The 23,249-nt window shown below is 38.6% G+C and overlaps 2 protein-coding genes across 2 annotated transcripts in view; one reads left to right on the top strand and one right to left on the bottom strand.

The window, feature by feature from the left end:
* AKAP3 (A-kinase anchoring protein 3) overlaps positions 1–11,311 on the top strand; it is a 50,069-nt gene extending 38,758 nt beyond the window's left edge. The window contains exon 5 of the mRNA XM_032593899.1: positions 9,233–11,311. Within this exon, the coding sequence (XP_032449790.1) occupies positions 9,233–9,388 (156 nt within the window). The 3' untranslated portion in view covers positions 9,389–11,311. The remainder of the gene's footprint in view (positions 1–9,232) is intronic.
* The window catches only part of DYRK4 (dual specificity tyrosine phosphorylation regulated kinase 4), a 52,363-nt gene continuing 40,289 nt past the window's right edge, over positions 11,176–23,249 (bottom strand). The window contains exons 12-15 of the mRNA XM_030322411.2: positions 21,797–21,857; positions 17,859–17,988; positions 12,183–12,358; positions 11,176–11,495 (exon numbers count right to left, since the gene is read on the bottom strand). Of these exons, the coding sequence (XP_030178271.2) occupies positions 11,251–11,495; positions 12,183–12,358; positions 17,859–17,988; positions 21,797–21,857 (612 nt within the window). The 3' untranslated portion in view covers positions 11,176–11,250. The remainder of the gene's footprint in view (positions 11,496–12,182; positions 12,359–17,858; positions 17,989–21,796; positions 21,858–23,249) is intronic.

The following is a 23,249-nucleotide window of genomic DNA, read 5'->3' as shown; positions in this document are numbered from 1 at the left end:
GAAAGCCCTGCAGTTAGAAATTGATTCTTTCTCCATTTTGTCCATTCCCTGGTCCGTGGTTTTCTCTTGTCCAAATACAATCCTACACTTCCATAGCCTCTCTCTTCCTTTTGTCTCTCCACAGAAGGGGATCCCTCCCCTCTGTTCCTATGCCACCCATTTTATCTCTCCCAGTTTGCAATCACATACCTATGGTCTGCCAAGTTGTCCCCGTGGGCTCTTGGAGATGTCTGCCACTCCGCAGCCTGTACTCTTGGAATTCCAAGTCCTCTGGCCTCAACAGTGCTGTGTTTGAGGGATGAGGGAACTTCGGGTTCCCCTATTTCACCACCATGTGGACTGGAACCTCGCTTGAATTGTTCTTAATAGGTCCCAGTTGTTGAGGGTGTGCCCACATCTGTCAGTGTTCCAAAGGGAGGGATCTCAGACATTGCCTAGTTTCAGGTTAATTGTAAGCCAGATCCTCAGGCAGCAACTTTTAAGGTGTGTAAATATACCCACAGTTGTAATCCCTGAAGACTTCCAGACCAGGAGATCTGGAGGTCTTCCTGGGCAATAGTTGCAAAATTCATGTATTTAGACATGTGCTCAAGCTCCTTTTTAGGAGATATCAACAAACTGTGGCAAGGCCTTTTTCACATGAAGACTGAAGATGTATTTCAGTCTGCTGTCTGTGCAGTGCCATGGGGTGGTAGCCTGCCAAGGACTGTCCCTCTGTTGCAGACCCATAGGGCCCAGAAATGCAATTCCCCTTGGCCCCGAGATCCAGGTGCTCAACGAGCATCCCTTTTGTGGTTTGTGCCTATCCATTGGCTGTGGCATGGTGAGCCATGGCTGCAGTGTGCAGGAACAGGGTGCTCTCACTGGAGCTAGCAGGCCTGTGGGTGGTGTGAAAATGATATCTGCCAGTATTGGCACCAACAAGGCAGAAGGAAAACACAAAAATAGCACCCGCCTTCATCCTGAGAGTCCCAGTAGGTTTCTGCTTCTGTGGCAGATGCTTTAAGATTAAGAAATGAGTCTCCTTTGCATATAGTCTAGGAGCCTTTCAAACTGTTGCTTTTGTGCTGTGTTCCAGGATGAGTGGGTTTGTATACAAACCATTTAAGAGCAGATTTTTCATTCCCTATAGCCATTTGGTTCTCCTGGGAGTAAACACTGTTGGTTTTTAAGGCCAGACATGTTAAGAGCTTACCTCTCTAGCACAGTTCATTAGGGTTGGGTGTCTGATATGGGGCACAAACCCCTCACTTCTCAGGGACAGCTTCATATTATGAGATTCCTCCTGAGTGTAGCTCATTGTGCATTTTCTTGCTAGACCATGTCTAACTGCCTCTCCTACCCATCTTGATGTGGTCCTTCTATATTCTCTTGTGGAAGCACTGTTCAGCTAGCTTTTGGGTCCTTTTCAGAGGGACTTATTCCATATGTAGCTGTAGATTTGTTGTGTTTGTGGGCAGAGGTGAGTGCAGGATCTTTTCATGCTGTTATCTGGAATCCTTCCCTGAAATCAAATTTTGAGACTGGAAAGCATGAATACTTATTCAAGTTGCTGCTTCATGGTAATGTAGAGGAATTAAGGAATAGAGACCATCCCTACCACACATATACACATACACACACACCACACACTTAGGGCTTTTGATAATTTCATTTCAATTGAGAGAAATAGAATAGCACCAAGTAAATAGTAAGCATGGCACAAGAGGTTGGAATTATTTATAAAAATAATTCATCCTCATAGAAACCAGAGGATGTGGAAGTATAAGTGGTATTGGTAACCCTTGTAACTGGGTTACTTCGTTTATCTGATTACTGAAAAGACACAGGATTGTATAACATACAGAAGAGGCTATACTATGTAAGAAACTCTGTGATTTATAAACTTGGAACTAAAGTGTGTCTATGGACCAACAGCACTGGCATCACCTGGGAGCTTGTTATAAGTACAGAATCTCAGGCTATACTCTTGCCCTACTGAATTAGAAACTCAATTTCAGCAAAATCCCCAGGTAATATGTGTGTACATTTAAGTTTGGGCTAGAGGATATAACATGGGGTTCCAATCCTAGATATATCCCTAAGAGTTCTTGGCAGGTTCTGTCTCTTTACAGTTTTTCCAGTCTGTAAAAGACAACTATTTTGATACACAACAATTAGTAGAGGGGCCTATATTCACAAAAGCTTTAGACTGAAGAAAAAAATCTAAAAAGGAGCATAGGTTTCATGTGTATGATATGTGAAATGCTTTTGTTCTATAGCCATATTGTAAGTCAAACCCATTATACATAACATACATAACACATTCTGGTTTTATATTATTTTAGATTAGAATGTCTGTAATATACTTAATTAAAATGAAGGCAACATACTTGCATTCCTCTTATACACACAAACACATACACACATACATACATCTTTGCCCAGTGTAAAGATAAAGATGATCATCTATTTTATTAAAGGGAAAGAATGGAAAGGATGGGCAACAGCATGTCCAAATCTCAACTAATAAGTAGGTTTGCATTGAATATCAGTATATTTTTAGTAAGAGTTGGATGAAGTATACATCAAAGAAACTACCTGAAAATTATTTGAGATTTTTTTTTGGCAGAAGGGGAGATATGGAAATACTCCCATGCTAATGCTGTAACACTGTGATGCCCATGAACCCAATTTCTTTAAACAAATTTGTATCCATATTTGAATAGATAATATGTGTATAGTACTACATCCAAAGTCACAAAAGGCACAGTGAAATTAAGGATTTTTTTCTATCCTTATCTCCCAACCCATTGCCCTCCCTGGAGAAAACCTTTCTGATTAATTTCTTCTTTATCCTTCCAGAAATACAAATGCATATACAAGCAAATGCTTATAGGTATATATCTTTTCCTTAAGTCAATATATATATATATATATATATATATATATATATATATATTCTCTTCCACAACATATTACCTGCCACATTCTTCTTAGTGGCTATATATTATTGTATAAGGATATTTAACCACTCTCCTATATATGGACATTTCAGTTGCTAATATTTTGTCCAAAAATAATGCTAAACATACAGATTCAAATGTATCTGTATGTGCTAAATACCTAGGAAAGGAATTTCAAGATGTCTCAGAGAAATGTATTTGTATATTAGATATATATTTCCAAATTGCCTTCTATAGAGCTTGTACCAATTTGCACTCCTATTAAAACAATATGAGAGTGCCCATTTCCCATGCTTTAACCAATAGTAAGTGCCAAACTTCTCATCTTTGCCAAATGTTGTCTTGCTTTGCACTTTTCTCATTAGAAAAATTTGAGAGCCACTTGAATTTCCTTTTTCATGGATGAATTTTGTTCATAACCTCTGCCCATTTTTCTACTGGGCTGCTACTCCCTTTCTTATTGACCTATAAGAGTTTTATATATGCAAGAAGATTAGCCTTTATGATATTAAATACATTTTTTGTCACTTGTCTTTTGATTGGTGTTTTTGTTTTGTTTTAGTTTGTTTTGCCATATAAAATTTTTTAAATGTTTATGTAGTCAAATATAAGGCATTTTAAAATTTTGTTTCTGAGTTTCATGTCATATTTTGGAAAACATGCTCACTACAGGATGTTAACAAAAATTACCAATGTTTTTCTCTAGTACTTTATGATTTTTAAAAATATTTAAGATTTTTGGGGCGCCTGGGTGGCGCAGTCGGTTAAGCGTCCGACTTCAGCCAGGTCACGATCTCGCGGTCCGTGAGTTCGAGCCCCGCGTCAGGCTCTGGGCTGATGGCTCAGAGCCTGGAGCCTGTTTCTGATTCTGTGTCTCCCTCTCTCTCTGCCCCTCCCCCGTTCATGCTCTGTCTCTCTCTGTCCCAAAAATAAATAAACGTTGGAAAAAAAATATTTAAGATTTTGATCCATTTTTAATTCATTTGTACATAAGGTATGAGGTAGGAATGCAATCTCTTATTTTTTTCTAGATGCTACAGGTTGTTGGTTCTTTTCTTGAATGTTCTGTTCTGTTACATTGAATTGTCCATTCCTAGTATTTTACTAGCATATTGTTTTAATTACTGCTATTCAGTAATGTGTTTTAATATCTGATAAGTCTAGGAACTCCTTACTTCTCTATCTCAGAACTTTCTAGGGTACATTTCTGTTTCTGTCCCCCAGCCACATGTAACCATTTATGTTTCCATCATCATAGGTTTACCTTTCTTTCATTTTCTATAATCGAGCCATAAAATATGCAGTCTTTTACATCTGTAAAAGACTACACACACTAAGCATAATATTTTTGAGGTTTATCCATGTTGTAGTATGTATCAGTAGTTCATTTCTCTTTATTTCATGAAATGGATATATAATGCATTTTGTTTATCCATTCATTAGCTACTGGAAATTTGGATTATTTTCACTTTTTTGCTATTATGAATAATGCTATTATGAATACTCACATACAAGTCTTTGTGTGGACACATGTTCTCATTTCTCTTGGGTAACAAGGAGTGGGATTGCTACATGTTTTCCAAGATAGCTGTGCCATTTTACATTCCCACCAGCGGTGTATGTGGGTTTCAGTTTCTCCATATTTTTGTCAACATTATTTTTTTATAGTTGTTATAATGGTATTTCACTGTAGATTTAATTTGATAAACATCATTTTATGTGCTCATTAACCATTCATATATATTTTTTGGTGAGTTGTCTGCACGAATCTTTTACCCATATATTTTTGTTCATGTTTATCTATTTTAGAGAGCACAAGCAGGGGAGGGGCAGAGAGAGAGGGAGACAGAGAATTCTAAGCAGGCTCTGAGCTGTCAGCACAGAGCCTGATGCAGGGCTTGAACTCATGAACCGTGAGATCATAACCTGAGCTGAAGTCGGACACTTAACCAACTGAGCCACCAAGGTGCCCCTCTTTTGCCCATATTTTGACTGGGTTGGTTTCTTCTTTACCAAGTTATAAGAATTCCTTATATATTCTGGATACAAGTCCTTTGTCAGATATAAATGATTTGCACATATTTTCTCTCAGTCTACAGTTTGTCTTCTTACTCGATGGAGTCTTTTGAAGAGCAAAAGTTTTCAATTATAAAATCTAATTTATTTTTTGCCTTTATTGCTTGTGTTTTTTTTAATAGAAATTTATTGTCAAATTGGTTTCCATACAACACCCAGTGCTCATCCCAAAAGGTGCCCTCCTCAATGCCCATCACCCACTTTCCCCTCCCTCCCACCCCCTATCAACCCTCAGTTTATTCTCAGTTTTTAAGAGTCTCTTATGGTTTGACTCCCTCCCTCTCTAACTTTTTTTTTCCTTCCCCTCCTCCATGGTCTTCTGTTAAGTTTCTCAGGATCCACATAAGAGTGAAAACATATTGCTTGTGCTTTTTGATGTTATGTCTAATAAATCCTTGTCTACCCCAGTGGTTCTCAACTGGAAGCAGTTTTGCCCCCAGGGGACATTTGGCAGTATCTAGAGATATATTTTGTTGTGTCATCAGCTGAGAGGGAGTTGCTACTTGGGTCTAGTGGAAGAGGCCAGGGATGCTGCTAAACATCCTAGAATGCACAGTACAGCCCACAACACAGAATTACCTGGCCCATCACGTAAATAGGACCAGATTGAGAAACCCTGACCTAACCCAGCCATGAAGATTTTCTCCTTTGTTTTCTTGGATAATTTCAGCTCTTATATTTTGGTCTGTGATCCACATTGAGTTCATTTTTGTGTATAATATGAGGAAGGCATTGAAATTCACCTGTTGCATGTGGATATGAGTTGTCTCAGTATCATTTGTTGAAAAGACAAATGGAGAGCTGGCCCTTATGAATTATCTTTCCCCTTTTTAAAAAATCACTTGTCCATAAATGTTGAGGTTCTAACTTTTTTTCAATTGATGTTTCAATGATACATTTTTTTCAATATTTTTACTTTTAACTTACCTATATCATTTGAAGAGGTTTTTTCTTTTTTGTAGGTAACATATAGTCTAGTCATGTTTTTTTTAATCCATTCTGACAGTTGGTATGTTTACATCATTTACATTTAGCCTAATTATTGATATGTTTGGATTTGGGTCAACTGTTCTAATTTACCTCCTCTTCCCCCATTTGTTGCCACCTTTTGGATTATTTAATTTTTTTTTTTTTTAGTATTCTGTTTTAATTTATTGTGTTTTTGACTATATCTCTGTGTTGTTTTTTAAGTAATTTCCCTAAGGATTACAATATACATACTTTTTAGAGTCTATGTAGAATCAATAGTTGCCACTTAAACTGTGGTGTAGAAATCTTACTACTTTATAGGTCTCATTACCTTCTCCCTTACGTTGTAGTTATTTAATGTAATCTACATATATTAGAAAAATCATTAGACAATGTTATTTTTGCTTTCAATTATAAAAAATAAAGTCACACCTCATTTTATTGTGCCTCACTTTATTGTGCTTTGCAGGTATTGCATTTTTCACAAATTCAAAGGTTTGTAGCAACCCTATATCTCGCAAGTCTGTTGGTGCCATTTTCCAGCAGTATTTGCTCACTCTGTGTGTCTGTGTCTCATTTGGGTAATTCTCAAAATATTTCAAACTTTTTCACTATTATATTTGTTATGATGATCTGTAATCAGTGATAAAAATTCACTGAAAACTCAAATAATGGTTGACATTTTTTAGCAATAAAGTATTTTTTAATTATGTACATTGTTTTCTGGACATATGCTGTTGCACACTTAATAGTGTAAACATACTATTATATGCACTATTATACTATTAGTATAGTGTAAACATATAGTGTAACTATTAGTATAGTGTAAACAATAGTGTAAACATACTATTATATTTTTTTGGTTTGACTCACTTTATTGTGATAAAAAAAATTGACTTTATATAAAGTGTGATATCACTTTATTATGGTGGTCTTGAACTGAACCCACAATATCTTCAAGGTATGCCAGTATTTTAAAGAACAGAGAAAATTTATTATTGAGATTTTTACTGTTTCTGTTGTTCATCATTCATTCCTGATGTTCCCAGTTTCCTTCTGACATAATTTTCCTTTTGCCTGAAGAATTAGAACACAATTTCTGGCCATGACTTCTTTTGTGTTTTTTTTTTAAGTTTTTAAAAAATGTTTTATTTATTTTTGAGAAAGAGAGACAGTGCAAGCAGGGGAGGGGCAGAGAGAGAGCGAGACACAGAACCAAAGCAGGCTCCAGGCTCAGCTGTCAGCACAGGTCATGATCTCACAGTTCGTGGGATCAAGCCCCACATCAGGCTTTACACTGCCAGCATGGAGCCTGCTTGGGATTCTCTCTCTCTCTCTCCCTCCCTTTCTCTCTGCCCCTCCCTGGCTTGTGTGCACTCTGTCTCTCTCAAATAAATAAATAAACATTTTTTACCTTATTCCTGATGTATAATTTTTGATACAGGATTCTGATTTGGCAGTTCTTTTTAGTGCTTAAAAGTGTTGTGCTATTTCCTTCTGACATTTTTGGTTGTTTTTTTTTTTCAACGTTTTTTATTTATTTTTGGGACAGAGAGAGACAGAGCATGAACAGGGGAGGGGCAGAGAGAGAGGGAGACACAGAATCAGAAACAGGCTCCAGGCTCTGAGCCATCAGCCCAGAGCCTGACGCGGGGCTCGAACTCACGGACCGCGAGATCGTGACCTGGCTGAAGTCGGACGCTTAACCGACTGCGCCACCCAGGCGCCCCGTGACATTTTTGGTTTTTGACCAAAATATGCTGTCATTTGAATTATTCTTTTAAAAATAATTCAGCATTTTCTCTGACTGCTTTCAGATTTTTAATTTTCAGCAATTTGATTTTGACAGGTCCTAAAGTGAATTTCATTAGGTTTATCTTATTTTAGGCTCACTGAGCTTTTTGAATTTGTCAGTTATATCTCTTGGCAAGTTGGGGAAACTTTTATCCATTGTTTCTTGCAGCATTTTTTCTGCAAACTCTTTATTCCTCTCTTGGAACTCTAATGACATAAAAGCAAGGCCTTTGGCATTATTCCACAGGTCCCTGAGCTCACTTTATTTTTTTCAAAGAGGTTTTATTGAAGAAAGTTTAGTCAATTTCTTATGTTGTTCAATGCAGTTTATTTCTATGAATCCATATTTAAGTTAACTAACTTTTCTCTCTCATCTTCATTCAATTTAGCCCATCTGACAAGTTTTCATTTGGATTTTATGTTTTTCTAAAATTATATCTTCTCTTTGTTGACTTGGTCCTTCCATTTGTTTTAAGAATATCCATATGTTACTTTATTCTCTCTCATGGAAATTTCCCCCTTTGGAAAAGCTCCTGATACTTGGCCTATTTATTTTCCTTTTAACTCTTTCTCAGAGAGTCAGATGCAGAATACACAAAATAAAAATCTGGTTGTTTTTATTTGACAGAAACAGTGCAAGTGGGGGAGGGGCAGAGAGAGAATCCCAAGCAAGCACCACCCTCCCAGCACAGAAACCAATTCAGGGCTCGAACCCTTGAAGAAGCCGTGTGAGATCATGACCTGAACCGAAACCAAGAGTCAGACACTTAACCAACTGAGCCACCCAGGTGCCCAAAACTCTGGTTACTTTAGATGAATGGTGATGTACTGTGTTCATATGGTCAGAATTATTGCTTTGGCTAATTTTTCTCATTTCGAGCTTGGAAAGAGAGAGGAACATGGGGTTCAGAGATCTGGATATGCATGTTGCTTCTGCTAATTTCTAGCACTGTATTACTGACAAGTCTCACCACCTCTCTGAGCCATGTCTTCATGAGGGTTGAATGGATCTCTGAGTTGCTCTTGTGCTCTAGCATTCTAGGCTCTCTGTTCTGTGGGGCATGGAAAGCAACATGTCCGTTTGTCCTCTGGTTATTTCACCCCTGCCCTTGTCGGTCTTAGGACAATGGTGGAAGACTGTTTTATGATATTACAGTGAGCTTAAGAACTTTAAAAGTCTTAGAAAACAAGATCACTCTTGACCAAATACCTACTGGAGGAAGCAAGATTTAGTCTTAGTGGGAGATCGTACTTTCCATATGATGTACAGGTGGATGCTAACATCTCTTCTTTCCAATTATGGAAGTCTTCTCAGCATCTAATTGGAGCCCCTTCTTCCGAAGTTTTCCAAGCTCTGCCCAGCCTCTTTGTTCTAGCCTTCTCAGGCCCTTTCTGGTCTGCCCTGGGATGCTCTGTCCTTACACTACTGCTTTCTTTCCTTTCCACAGCTACTTCAGCTCTCGGCTGCTGCTGTGGACAAAGGACGTAGTGTAGGTGAGGTCCTGCAGTCGGTGCTGCGCTACGAGAAGGAGCGACAGCTGGACGAGGCGGTGGGAAATGTTACACGGCTGCAGCTGCTGGACTGGCTGATGGTGAACCTGTGATAGGCGCCCACCCACTGCTTTCCCTTCTCCCCATCCCTTCTTACTTCCACAGCTCTCCTCTCCATATCCTTACAGAGCCCTATCATACCACTCACATCAAAGACATGTCATCTTATGCTAGTCACTGGATTTTGCAGATTTTCCCGTCCATGCAAGCAAGGACACAAAATTAAAAAGATTACAATGAAAGGACTCCAGGTGTTTGGTTTCCTTGGGATCCAATGGACAATAAGGTCAAGAAATTTCAGGAATTAAAAAATAATCAGATGGATAACAAGAAGAAAAATAGTGCTGGACTGAGAGGCCTGCTAAGGTGTTTCTATGTATCCTGTCTGTGCTACAACTTGCAGATCTCTGGCCTTAAAATGTTCCCTAAGAATAAGACTATTTAGCCTTTATAATCATGCAAATCACAAAGTATCTTCTATTCAACCTGAATCATTCTCATTATGATATGGAGGACTTGGCTTCTTCTCCTATCTCTGTAGAACAATGGTCTTCCTCAATTTTATTCATAGTTGGTGTCAAAAAAGGTCCAGAAGACCTGAGTTCTATTGCCATGTCTATACTTTTCTGGCTATAGGACCTGGGACAAGTCACCTGTTAGGACATTTCTCCCACCTAAGGCATTTTCTGTTCTTACCCTCAACTTTCTGTGAAATTTTATATTTTTGATCTTGCTAGAAACTGTCTCCTTTGGTTCCTAATTTCTGTATTAATTCCACCTCTTGGGGGCTCTACTCAATTCTGTCAACCCCTGGAATATTTATCTTTCCTATTTCCTTTTGACCCTCTGCTATTCTCATTCTGTTTCACCTTTCCTGGGTAAAAGGTGTCTCCCTTCATGGAATATGACACAGTGATTAAAAGGAAAACTATAAAGTCAGGTATATTTTCTATGTTGTTTATGAGGTTATGATATTAAGTTTCTTGTAAAATTGTATCTGTTCTATAATTACAATCATATAGAGATTATGTATTCATGTAGATAAGGACTAGTAAACCAAAAGAACCTGATTAGATTTTGAGGATGCTGGATGAATGAACATATCCTGTTATTTACTCGACTTCCCTTCCTTTGGGAAATATTCTGTCCCCTACTCCACAGTCCAAGAGAGGCATCAGTCATGGTGCTACCACCATCACAGTATAGGCTTGTGACCCAGGCTGGCCAACCACAGGATCCCAATATCTCAGACATAGTGCTTGGTTCAAATCCAATAATTTCTGAGATTTTCCTGCCAGCACTGCATCTTTTTACTGGATAATGGTGGTTACTTTAACATCTTGGCAGAGCTTGTCTTTAGAATGAAAACCACAAAAAGAAGCAAAACTAATAGGTGATGAGGGAGTCTGAGCCCTATGACCTTGTCTGAACTTTTAGATTCTGCTGTGCCTGAAACTACAGTTACTTACACCTCCTGATTCCCCAATTACATAAGCCAATAGATGTCCTTTGTTGCTTAAACTAGTTAATAGCTGAATTCAAACTAGTTTTTCATCTTCATTTTCAAATAAGAGTCCTAACAGGTTAGCTGTCTTGTGGGGAAAAGAAAAAAAAATTCTTTTATTTAGAGTTCTATTAGTGATACTATACCATTGAATACTTACCCCCCACCCCCACCCCACACATACATTGTTTTATCTGATTGAGGGCATAAGAAGGGAGTGTAGGTGCAAGGACATTCTCCCGCATCTCTCATAATAGGAATCATGCTTAACTAGCCATATGAATAAAGTTTTTTTTAAAAAAAAACCTTTATGCATTAAAAAACAACAATCTCTGTAATATTGTACAATATAAGTGCTGTCTCTAATAAAAATCCTTGGTGGAAAGGAACAGGACACACCTTCAGCAAAGGTCATACAATAGGTGGTAAAATATTCATGTTTTTGGATGAGGAGTTTTTACTTCGATGCCCTGGGGAGGTTTTGGAGTCCTCTGGTCCAACAACTACCTCTGGCTTTCTGGAAGCTTCTGTTAGCTGAGGCAACTGGACAACTTCAGATGTGTGCTGGAGAATGCCCTGCTGATCACCTGAATTCTGAACCTGCTTAGTGGTGCCACCTTTTATTTTGTCTATGGTCTCTTCTTTGATGGTCACCTCTGCCAAAGGAGAGAGAAGACAGAAGGAACAAGTGTTCAAATGTGAATTATATTCTATTAGACCATAAATCACTTTGGGAAAATCCTGGTAGTAATGATATAAAAACAATTCATTTGTAAAGAGCATTCTCTGTGTCAGGCATTATTCTAAGCACTTTACATTTATTAATTTCTTTGAGCCTTTTCACAACCATAGAGAATAGGCATTATTCTCATTCTCATAAATGAAGAAACTGAGACACAGGGAAGTTAACTAAATTGCCCAAGGGCCTACACCTGGTAAAGGGTAGAACCAGAATTAATCCCAGGCAATCTGACCCCAGGGATGATGTACATAACCATGAGGCTATATTGCATATAAAAGATATCTGCATAATGCCATAATCAGTCTGATAAAAATTCAAAAGCTAATTATAGGCAAGCCAGAGGAGGACACAAAGAAAAGGAAAGGACAAGAAAAGAATTGAAGACAGAGAAAAATGGAAAATCCTAATGATAACAGGGCAAAAAGGGGGGCAAATCCAGCTAGAAGCAAGACTCCTGAAAGAGGTTATACTCAAAAGTGAGAAATGGCAGGCTCCTGGTGATGTAGTCAGACTAATTATCCAAGGTGGAGGTCAGAGAAATTAACATACAATCCTCCAGAGGTACCCGATCCCTGGACTATAGGAAGAGGACTGACTGTACCTTTTTTGCCCAAGGGATGATGCCCTTGAACCTTTTCCTTTCGAGCCTCAGAGGGGAAACAGAGACTGGGTTTCCTCAGGGTCTGGGGCCTGGACCGTGGTTTGAAATTCCGTGGCTCATGAATCCAAGCATGCTTGAGGGCCTGGTCAGGGGTCATGCGAAGAGAAGGTTCCCATCTATACACCAACAAAGCCCAGCATGGGTTATTGTTTTGCTTCCCTTTCTAATGTTGAAAATATTTAAAAAGACCCTGACAACCTCAATAAGGTATAATAAAAATAGTTCGTTCTTAACCAATCTAAGCTGCGTTATACCTCAAAGATATCATAGATATCAAAGATATCAAAGATAACAACATATAAAGTACCTGGAAACAACTATGAAAATAATCTTTTTAGGAAATTTGCATGACAAACCAGGGAACATATGAGAGCCCAAATCTTCCAGAGTTCCTGGAAATTCCCTCAAAAGAAATAATATTATAGAAAATCTTAACTGCTTGGGATTTAGGGTTCAGTAAACTAAGATCAAAACAAAGAGATGCTTAATTTCAATTCCCAAAACTTGGGACTTCAATTTTATCACACAGAACATTATAGAATGCTAGAATATTAAGCTTATAAGGAGATTTGGGTATAATCTAGTCAAACCTCCAATGCAGTGACAAGGCATCTGACAGAAACTTCAACACAGAATCATCTTGCTATACTTTTTTTTTTTAGCTATAATATTCTTGTCTTTATTTATTTTTTTAATATATGAAATTTATTGTCAAATTGGTTTCCAAACAACACCCAGTGCTCATCCCAAAAGATGCCATCTTCAATGCCCTCACCTACCTCCCCTCCCTCCCACCCCCCATCAACCCTCAGTTTGTTCTCAGTTTTTAAGAGTCTCTTATACTTTGGCTCTCTCCCACTCTAACCTCTTTTTTTTTTCCTTCCCCTCCCCTATGGGTTTCTGTTAAGTTTCTCAGGATCCACATAAGAGTGAAAATGTATGGTATCTTTCTCTGTATGGCTTATTTCACTTAGCATAACACTCTCCAGTTCCATCCATGTTGCTACAAAGGGCCAGATTTCATTCTTTCTCATTGCTACGTAGTACTCCATTGTGTATATAAACCACAATTTCTTTATCCATTCATCAGTTGATGGACATTTAGGCTCTTTCCATAATTTGGCTATTGTTGAGAGTGCTGCTATAAACATTGGGGTACAAGTGCCCCTATGCATCAGTACTCCTGTATGTATCCCTTGGGTAGATTCCTAGCAGTGCTACTGCTGGGTCATAGGGTAGGTCTATTTTTAATTTTTTGAGGAACCTCCACACTGTTTTCCAGAGTGGCTGCACCAGTTTGCATTCCCACCAACAGTGCAAGAGGGTTCCCGTTTCTCCACATCCTCTCCAGCATCTATAGTCTCCTGATTTGTTCATTTTGGCCACTCTGGTGTGAGGTGATGTCTGAGTGTGGTTTTGATTTGTATTTCCCTGATGAGGAGTGACGTTGAGCATCTTTTCATGAGCCTGTTGGCCATCTGGATGCCTTCTTTAGAGAAGTGTCTATTCATGTTTTCTGCCCATTTCTTCACTGGGTTATTTGTTTTTTGGGTGTGGAGTTTGGTGAGCTCTTTATAGATTTTGGAGACTAGCCCTTTGTCCCATATGTCATTTGCAAATATCTTTTCCCATTCCGTTGGTTGCCTTTTAGTTTTGTTGATTGTTTCCTTTGCAGTGCAGAAGCTTTTTATCTTCATGAGGTCCCAATAGTTCATTTTTGCTTTTAATTCCCTTGCCTTTGGGGATGTGTCAAGTAAGAAATTGCTGGGGCTGAAGTCAGAGAGGTCTTTTCCAGCTTTCTCCTCTAGGGTTTTGATGGTTTCCTGTCTCACATTCAGGTCCTTTATCCATTTTGAGTTTATTTTTGTGAATGGTGTAAGAAAGTGGTCTAGTTTCATTCTTCTGCATGTTGCTGTCCAGTTTTCCCAGCACCATTTGCTAAAGAGACTGTCTTTTTTCCATTGGATGTTCTTTCCTGCTTTGTCAAAGATTAGTTGGCCATACTTTTGTGGGTCTAGTTCTGGGGTTTCTATTCTATTCCATTGGTCTATGTGTCTGTTTTTGTGCCAATACCATGCTGTCTTGATGATTACAGCTTTGTAGTAGAGGCTAAAGTCTGGGATTGTGATGCCTCCTGCTTTGGCCGCCTTCAAAATTACTTTGGCTATTCAGGGCCTTTTGTGGTTCCATGTGAATTTTAGGATTGCTTGTTCTAGCTTCAAGAAGAATGCTGGTGCAATTTTGATTGGGATTGCATTGAATGTGTAGATAGCTTTGGGTAGTATTGACATTTTAACAATATTTATTCTTCCAATCCATGAGCACGGAATGTTTTTTCCACTTCTTTACATCTTCAATTTCCTTCATAAGCTTTCTATAGTTTTCAGCATACAGATCTTTTACATCTTTGGTTAGATTTATTCCTAGGTATTTTATGCTTCTTGATGCAATTGTGAATGGGATCAATTTCTTTATTTGTCTTTCTGTTTCTTCATTATTAGTGTATAAGAATGCAACTGATTTCTGTACATTGATTTTGTATCCTGCAACTTTGCTGAATTCATGTATCAGTTCTAGCAGACTTTTGGTGGAGTCTATCGGATTTTCCATGTATAATATCATGTCATCTGCAAAAAGTGAAAGCTTGACTTCATCTTTGCCAATTTTGATGCCTTTGATTTCCTTTTGTTGTCTGATTGCTGATGCTAGAACTTCCAACACTATGTTAAACAACAGCGATGAGAGTGGACATCCCTGTCGTGTTCCTGATCTTAGGGAAAAAGCTCTCAGTTTGTCACCAGTGAGGATGATGTTAGCTGTGGGCTTTTCATAAATGGCTCTTGTGATGTTTAAGTATGTTCCTTCTATCCCGACTTTCTCAAGGGTTTTTATTAAGAAAGGATGCTGAATTTTGTCAAATGCTTTTTCTGCATCAATTGACAGGATCATATGGTTCTTCTCTTTTCTTTTCTTAATGTGATGTATCACGTTGATTGATTTGCGAATGTTGAACCAGCCCTGCATCCCAGGAATGAATCCCACTTGATCATGGTGAATAATTCTTTTTATATGCTGTTGAATTCGATTTGCTAGTATCTTATTGAGAATTTTGGCATCCATATTCATCAGGGATATTGGCCTGTAGTTCTCTTTTTTTACTGGGTCTCTGTCTGGTTTAGGGATCAAAATAATACTGCCTTCATAGAATGAGTCTGGAAGTTTTCCTTCCCTTTCTATTGTTTGGAATAGCTTGAGAAGGATAAGTATTATCTCTGCTTTAAACATCTGGTAGAACTCTCCTGGGAAGCCATCTGGTCCTGGACTCTTATTTGTTTGGAGATTTTTGATAACTGATTCAATTTATTCGCTGGTTATGGGTTCATCTTGCTATTCTTGAGTATTTTTAGTGACAAAGCACTTACTCACATAATTAGCTATTCCAGTATTGATAAAACTAATTCTTTAAAAATTCTTCATTTTAATTCAGCCTAAATTTACACTTCCCAGGAACTTGCACACTAATAACAGACCCAGATTCTAATCCTACCTACTAACATTACAGTAGTCCCCCCCTTCTCCATAGGGTAATACATTCCACCCCCAATGGATGCGTGAAACTGGACAGCACAAACATCTGTATATACTATGTGTTTTCCTATACACATACCTATGATAAAATTTAATTTATAAATTAGGCACAGTAAGAGATTCACAACAATAACTAATAATAAAAGAGAATAAGTATAATAATATACTATAAGAAAAATTATGTAAATGTGGTCTCTTCCTCTCAAAACATCTTCTAGTGTCATACTCACCCTTCTTATGATGTGAGATGATAAAATGCATATGTGATGGGATGAAGTGAGGTGAATGACACAGGCAGTGTGATGTAGTGCTAGGCTACCAATGACCTTCTGACGAGATGTCAGAAGGAGGATCATCTGCTTCTGGACCACGGTTGACTGTGAGTAACTGAAACCACGGAAAGTGAAACCGCGGGTAAGGGGGGCCACTGTATAGAGAATGGGACAACCCACCTGTATTTTATGTTACAATCCTCCAACTATCCAAAAACATTTACATTGCTACTAAGTGTTGCTCATATGATATGGTTGCCACCTTCCTGCATAGGAAATTCCAGCTATTGTCTTACTGGTGTCCACCATGCTGGGGATAGCTTTTAACTGCAGGTAGATGGCATTAATATTGTAGACTCATCACGCTCATAAACAACTCAATCTCCCAGTTCTTTTTCAAATGAACTGCTGTTAAGCTACAACTCCCCACAGGACTTTACATTTACCTCTCTTAAATTTGACTCAAAACTTCTAGTCTCTCATTCCAAAAATTTGCTAATTAGTAAAAAGAAGAAGAAGGGAAAGAAAAAGGAATGATCAGATAATGGGCCCATTAGCGTGACTGCTCCTTGCAAGTTGTGAACAGCCAGCCCTTTGCTCTAAAAAAGAAAATAATTTCTTTCTTGGTTCTGAGCTGTGTTCTGGATGGCTGGGGTTTATGGATAATTCACCTCAGTCTCAGTAGTGAGTTTTTGTCATTTGTTAAAGCACATTCATTTTATAGCCTCAGCAAGAAGCTGGCGGTGGGTGGTGACATGGAGATAATGATGGAGTACAGGATCCTTCTCTATCTCCATTCTACAGATGAGTAGCATGACCCCCAACCTTCAGAAGTACTTGACGGCTTATCCGCTGAGCTAGTGCACAAATGCCAGAAGAGTATTTTGCTAAAACTACTCCATCCCACTGGAAAAATGAGAGGCCATAGACCTATGGTCTTTAAAAATGCTAAACACTTATAGGACTGATATAACTAGAAGGCACCTTAGGAATACCCGTATTATACAGAAAAGGAAACTGAAGCCCACAGAGAGACAATGACTTATCAAATATCATGCAGCTAATCTATTTGCCATTCAGTGGAAACACACTTGCAAAACTTCTTTTAAAATAATGACAAGAGCTAACATGTTCTAAATACCTTCTAAATTAGGCACTGCTCTGAGTGCTTTTTTTACTGGTCTTTTTTTCACTGTGACTTGACTGAAGTACAGAACCTAATTTCTCAGAGTCAAAATAAGCATATAGGTTTGTAAAAGCTGTACAAAATAAATGGTTTATAGATAACACCTTCCTTAATTCCTTAATACAAAGAGGATTTAGGCTTTATTTCCTAGGGAAATAGGGAGGGAACCAGAGACATACACTGGGTATGTATGTAAACAGTTACAACATAGAGGAGGTTGACTTCAGTTCATGAAGCAAAAGGTATTCGGAACTTGCCTACACCTTGCTGCCCGGCAGTTTGAGGCCAAGAAGGCAAGTTCTACCCACACACTGCAATCCAGGGCAAGTCACTGTTTGAGCCTCAGACTCCACATCTCAAAATTAAGCAAATCATCTACTTGCTAATCACACAGGAAGGGAAGAGAGCAGTCTGATGAGGGAAAGCATTATATAGACTTCAAGCTCTATGGTCAGTATTTATTATTATTTTTATAACTGTGTCCCAGTCCCAGACTTTCACCAGCAAATGAGTGGGAAAGTACAGTGTTTAAGAGGACACCTAGAGGCAAAGACACCATGACAAACTCACACCAAACATCTTCTGAGAAAGTCCAGGAAGCTGGCATCGTAGGTTTTCAGCACCATCGTGAGATCCTTGGAATCTGGGTATCTTTTTCTCCCCCTGTTGTTGGTCATATTTTTAGGAAAACCTTTGGAATCTTTGGAGATACAACATTCTGTGTTTAGTTCCAGGTGTTAATATCCATTGGTCACATCACAGCTTTTTACTCAACCATGCTGCTTCTTGGAATGGTCTTTGCAGCTCTATCTCAGTCCTATACCATACCCCTCCCATACACACGAACATGCCCTCAGTCTCAGTCAGACAGAAAGAACCACATGTAGATTATCCAGTGAATGCAATTAATCTTTACAAACAATACTCCCTACTATCCAGTATGTTCTGAGCCTCCTTCCTGCCTCCTCCTCCCCAAATCAAATGACTTAAATGGTTTAACATTAACCAAGGTAAAATAATAATGATAATGATAATACAATAATAATAAATCTAAAGTGACAAAAACATCAGCTCTGAACAGAAAAAGATGTTGTCTATTCTTGGATTTTCTATGCCCTCTCTCCTTTCTCACTAGCCCAATAAAATGAGAATTTGGGATATGCCTAAAGTATAACAAGAAAGTTATTGTAGGAGAATCATCTGCTTTCAGAACTCATTTACAAGCCACACAAGCAAATAAATCGCATTACTTTCTATAGTCACATCAAAATTTTGTCCATAAATTGGAATCACCAAACTTGGTTTGTTGCTTAAGACACAGTCTGGAAGTCTCTTTTCTTCAGTCATTTTTCACTGATTAAAACCCTTACCAAAGGTATTTGTCATGTCTGAAAAGAAGCCCTGAAGACATCTCCAGAGGTTTCCCTAAAATGCTCTGTGCAGTGCTTTGAAGGTGAGGCCACTCATCTGGATATCTATACTCTGGTGTGCATGTTCAGAAAAGACCACTTTTGCTCATACCTTGTAAATCTGCATAAGGATGGACATGAACAGATACATACACTTTGCATACTAAACTGAATTCTCACAAAAACTCAGTGGGGTTCACATGATGGGCATTCTGGAAGGTGTATAGTGAAGCCCTTCTATTACTTTTGTAATCAATACAATTTGTGGGTCCCCAAAAAGAACATCTGCTCATACTGAATTCCTAGAAGAAACCACAAATGTGTATATACACATACGTGGGCATGTGTATCTACAGACATAAAAATAAATTGGGGACATTGCACAGGGTATATAGGTCTTGTGAACTCATATAAACCCCATTTCCTTTGTTCAAACCCCATTTCCTTTTTTACTGTGGCACTAGTACTCCCATTTGATCTTATATTTCTCTTTTTACAAATGACTGAAGAATCAGGCTCACAGGCTTATAAAAATAACAGCTCATGAAGTTGTCAGTATGTAATTGTTTTTCTTGTTCAAGTTTTTCTCATTGCTCTGACACTCCCCAATATTTAATTATTATCTCCATCTCCTTTTTGCAGCCTGGAGCATCTAAGTAGCTTACTACCCTTGAGGCAACATCACTTTCTGCTAATCAAACATATAAACTACAAGTTGCTGGGGTTTGAGGAGCTTTTGGCAGCCCAAATATGGGCAAGGGAGAGCCAAGAATTGAGGTGAACATATTGTTTCTCCAACTTACTTTATCATAAGAATCACAAAGAGCTGTTGTTAGAAACTGACTCTTGAGTTCCACCTCAAATCTGCTATATCATAGGTTATATAGGAAGATAATGGGAATTAGCATTTTTGCCAAGTTCCTAACTGATTCTTTTCTTTTTCAAGTTTATTTTTAGGGTGTAAGGGGACACAGAGAGAGAGAGGGAAGAGAGAATTCCAAGCAGACCCCATGCTGTCAGCACAGTGCCCCATGTGGGGCTCAATCTCATGAACCATGAGATCATGATCTGAGCAGAAATCAAGAGTCAGATGCTCAACGGACTGAGCCACCCAGGCTCTCCTCTCCAGCTCTGATTTTTATAATCAGATAAAGTTTGGGAAACACTGAAGAGGATGCAGCTCCCAATAAAGCCCTTTCTTATGCAGGAAGTGAAGATATGTGGATGTTGCCACCAAAAACACATCATTATTTTAAAGCCTCAATGCTGATGGTAAAAATCAGTACTCTATGAACCAGACCCTCTTACCATGCCTTATATTACTTTCCTTTTAGTGCCCCCCACTATAATTTTGACTTCAGTGTTATGGGCTTAAGACGTGACCCTTCCCACAATGTCTTATCTAGCCACAGGGAACACCAATATCCCTACTTTTCTTTCCCTAAATCCTTTGAAATCCAAAAGGCTGAATTAAATATGGTGGATAGGAAAAATATATTTGGGGTTAAAAGACCAATTCCATTGCTCTATGTATAAGTTATACAAACAAGCCAGCCAGATCTTCCTACCTAGCCATCAGACTGCTCTAGAAGAAGTGTTAGTGCATGGGCACTGTTCTAAAGCAACCAGGACACTGATCATGCCCAAAGGGAAGGTCTTCAAATCTCTACTACAAGGTGACATCTCAAAGATTTAACCATTGGAGTGGCATGGGACTGACCAATCAGAAAGGATGACATCTTTGGCACTGAAACAAGATCATGAGGTCTGCTTTCCAGGCCTTAAAATTTTAGTTTCTGGATCACAGAGTCCAATGAGTCCTGGAAAAGGGGCCAGGGAGCCTGTAGCTGTGGCAGTGGTTTTTTACCAAATTGTGCAGATGGAGACTACATTTTAACCCCCCACATGATTGAACCAGTGTATATGACTCATCACTAACATGACTAAAACATTTTAGTCCAGAAGGATCCCCCATTAGGGTATCTTTAACTCTTTTGTTGATGGGGCAAGTTAAAGAAAGTAGACGATCCCCCCCCCCCCAAATTTTGGGGGGGCCCTCTTGGGTGGAAATAAGATGTGAGATGGCTAAGAGTGATGGAGATTCCACAGCCAATATAAGCCTGTAAATTGACCTGACAAGAATGGCTGGTCAGAAATGTCATTCCAGATGGCGCAGAGCCCCTAATTGTGGAGTCCCTTTTCCCTCACATCTGGCTTCGCTCCATGTGGCTGAACTTCCATTTCACTATGGCTTTCTTTCTTTCTTTTTTTTTTTTTTCATAAGAATCCCTTAGGTTCTTGTGATTCTTTAAAAGGATTTTAGATATGGGACTGAGTTCATCTTTGTGGTGCATAGTGCCCTGGAAACCCTGCCTCAGTTGGACCTGAGGTAGATCATTGATCTACCTGTCCACATTGTACAGCACCAATCAAATAGAAAGGCAGAAGGTCAGAGAATCCAGAGCCTGGAAACAGCATGGGGCCATCGATGAGGCTTAATTCCAACAATTAGGCATATGTCCTCCACATAACTGGCAAGCCACAACATACCCACAGCCAAACTGTTCTGACAACCTTTATTTACCCATTTCATAGCCAAGTTTCAATGATCCTGGCATAGTAAAGATATGGGGATTTAAGAGAATTTCAGCAGGAAAGAAATGCTCCATTATTTATATAACAAAGAAATTTCCCACTCTTTTGGAAAAGAAGCTTCTGCTCTTTGATTTCCCTGAACAGTACATAGTGTGAAAGGGGAAACTGCTTGCAGACATAAGGAGAATTTACAGGAGATGACACAATTATAATATTTCAAGTTTTCAAGATCTGCTGATAAATTTTCTGAACAGGAACCTGGTTATTTTTATGCCAAGACCTCCTTTGCAATGTGACTGCCCCATCCTATCTCCATCATGCTTTCTGGTACCACTTCTCAGCATCTTTTTACTTTTCTAACAGAAACTCCCAATCACAGCTTGTCCTTTGGGATGGAGCCATGGGAAGAGAACTAAATGGGGTTTAGAGTATGGAAGATATCTTCAAGGTCTGTAAAAGCTCATCATCACAATGGGAGAAAGAGATTTAGACCTAGGGACTTACCAAAAAATGTCTGTCTCCTGGAGGCTGTCTGAATGAAGTGGGTTGGTGGCAGGCCCAGCACCTTCAACAAATACAATGCAGTGGGTTCACTCTTGTGGACTCACACATTAGAGCTGGTGGGACTTTGGCCAAACTTTGCTTCTACAGACAAGGACCCGAGGATATTAAGTGATAACCTCAAGTCAGTGGCAAAAAGGCCCAGAGCATGGATCTTCTGACTCCTAATTTAGGGCTGTTTCAGTATCCTGAGGATCAATATTAGCCATGTTATTCTAAATAAGCATTAGCACCAACTAGAGGTAGGCCACTCTAGATGGCAGCCAGATCTCATTGTCAGAATAAATAAACCAGTGTACATGCTAGCCACCCTTGAATTAAGGAATGACCTCCCTGGGAAGGGAGGAGGAGAAAAGGAGGTGGAAATCACCAGATGGGCATCAGTCTACTATTTGACAAAATATGTTCTTGAAAAGAAAAGTGTAAACGTTATTATTATCTAAATTATTTTTTAATGTTTATTAATTTTGAAAGAGAGAGAGAGAGAGAACGACCAGGGGAGGGGCAGAGACAGAGGGAGAGGGAGAGAGTCCCAAGCAGGCTTCACACTGTCAGCACAGACACCAATGTAGGGCTCGAACTCACAAACTATGAGATCATGACTTGAGCCGAAATCAAGAGTCGAACACTTAACTGACTGAGCCATCCAGGTGCCCCAATTACCTAAATTATTTTAATACTTATTATTTTCAATCATGAAATGAAACTATGTTTACTAATTCTCAAGGGTGTGTGTGTGTATCCCTCTGAGCACCTATAACTTTGAGGCAATCTAGAAAATAGAATTTTTGGATTAATGGGTGGACAGATAATTAAATAGAGTAACATAAATATATACATGGAGAGAGAAAGAGAGAGAGAGAGAGAGAGAACAGAGACAGAAAAAACAAACAGGGAAATTAGATAGATCTTTGTTCACAGTCAAAATATCTTTGTTTACTGATATAATAGTAAAATGTGAAATTTCCATTTTTTAGGGTTATTTTCTCCTGTTTTATCTTCCATAACAAGAAGACTTTAAGAAAAATATACGATAAATAATATACAATGAGCCTTAGTAAAGCCTTCTAATTGGGAGATATTCTTCCCAGAAAGTTAGGATAATGAATGACTAATGACTGAACAATATATAGATTTGGATAGGTGTCATCTTTGGTTTTTAGATTCTTCCGAGCATATTTGAAAGGCTGGTATAACAGTTTAATTTTAAAATGTCACTATTCTAGCTGAAAGAGAAATTAAGAAAACAGTTGCAATTACAACTGCACCAAAAATAATAAAATACCTAGGAATAAACTTAACCAAGGAGGTGGAAGGCCTGTACTCTAAAAACTATAAAACATTGATGAAAGAAATTGAAGATGACACAAAAAAGATATTCCATGTTCATGGATTG

The sequence above is a fragment of the Lynx canadensis genome, chromosome B4 (genome assembly GCF_007474595.2).
Source record: "Lynx canadensis isolate LIC74 chromosome B4, mLynCan4.pri.v2, whole genome shotgun sequence".
Classification (NCBI taxonomy): Eukaryota; Metazoa; Chordata; class Mammalia; order Carnivora; family Felidae; genus Lynx; species Lynx canadensis.
Note: the sequence above shows the minus strand (reverse complement) of the source record. Positions and strands in the feature narration are given on the sequence as shown.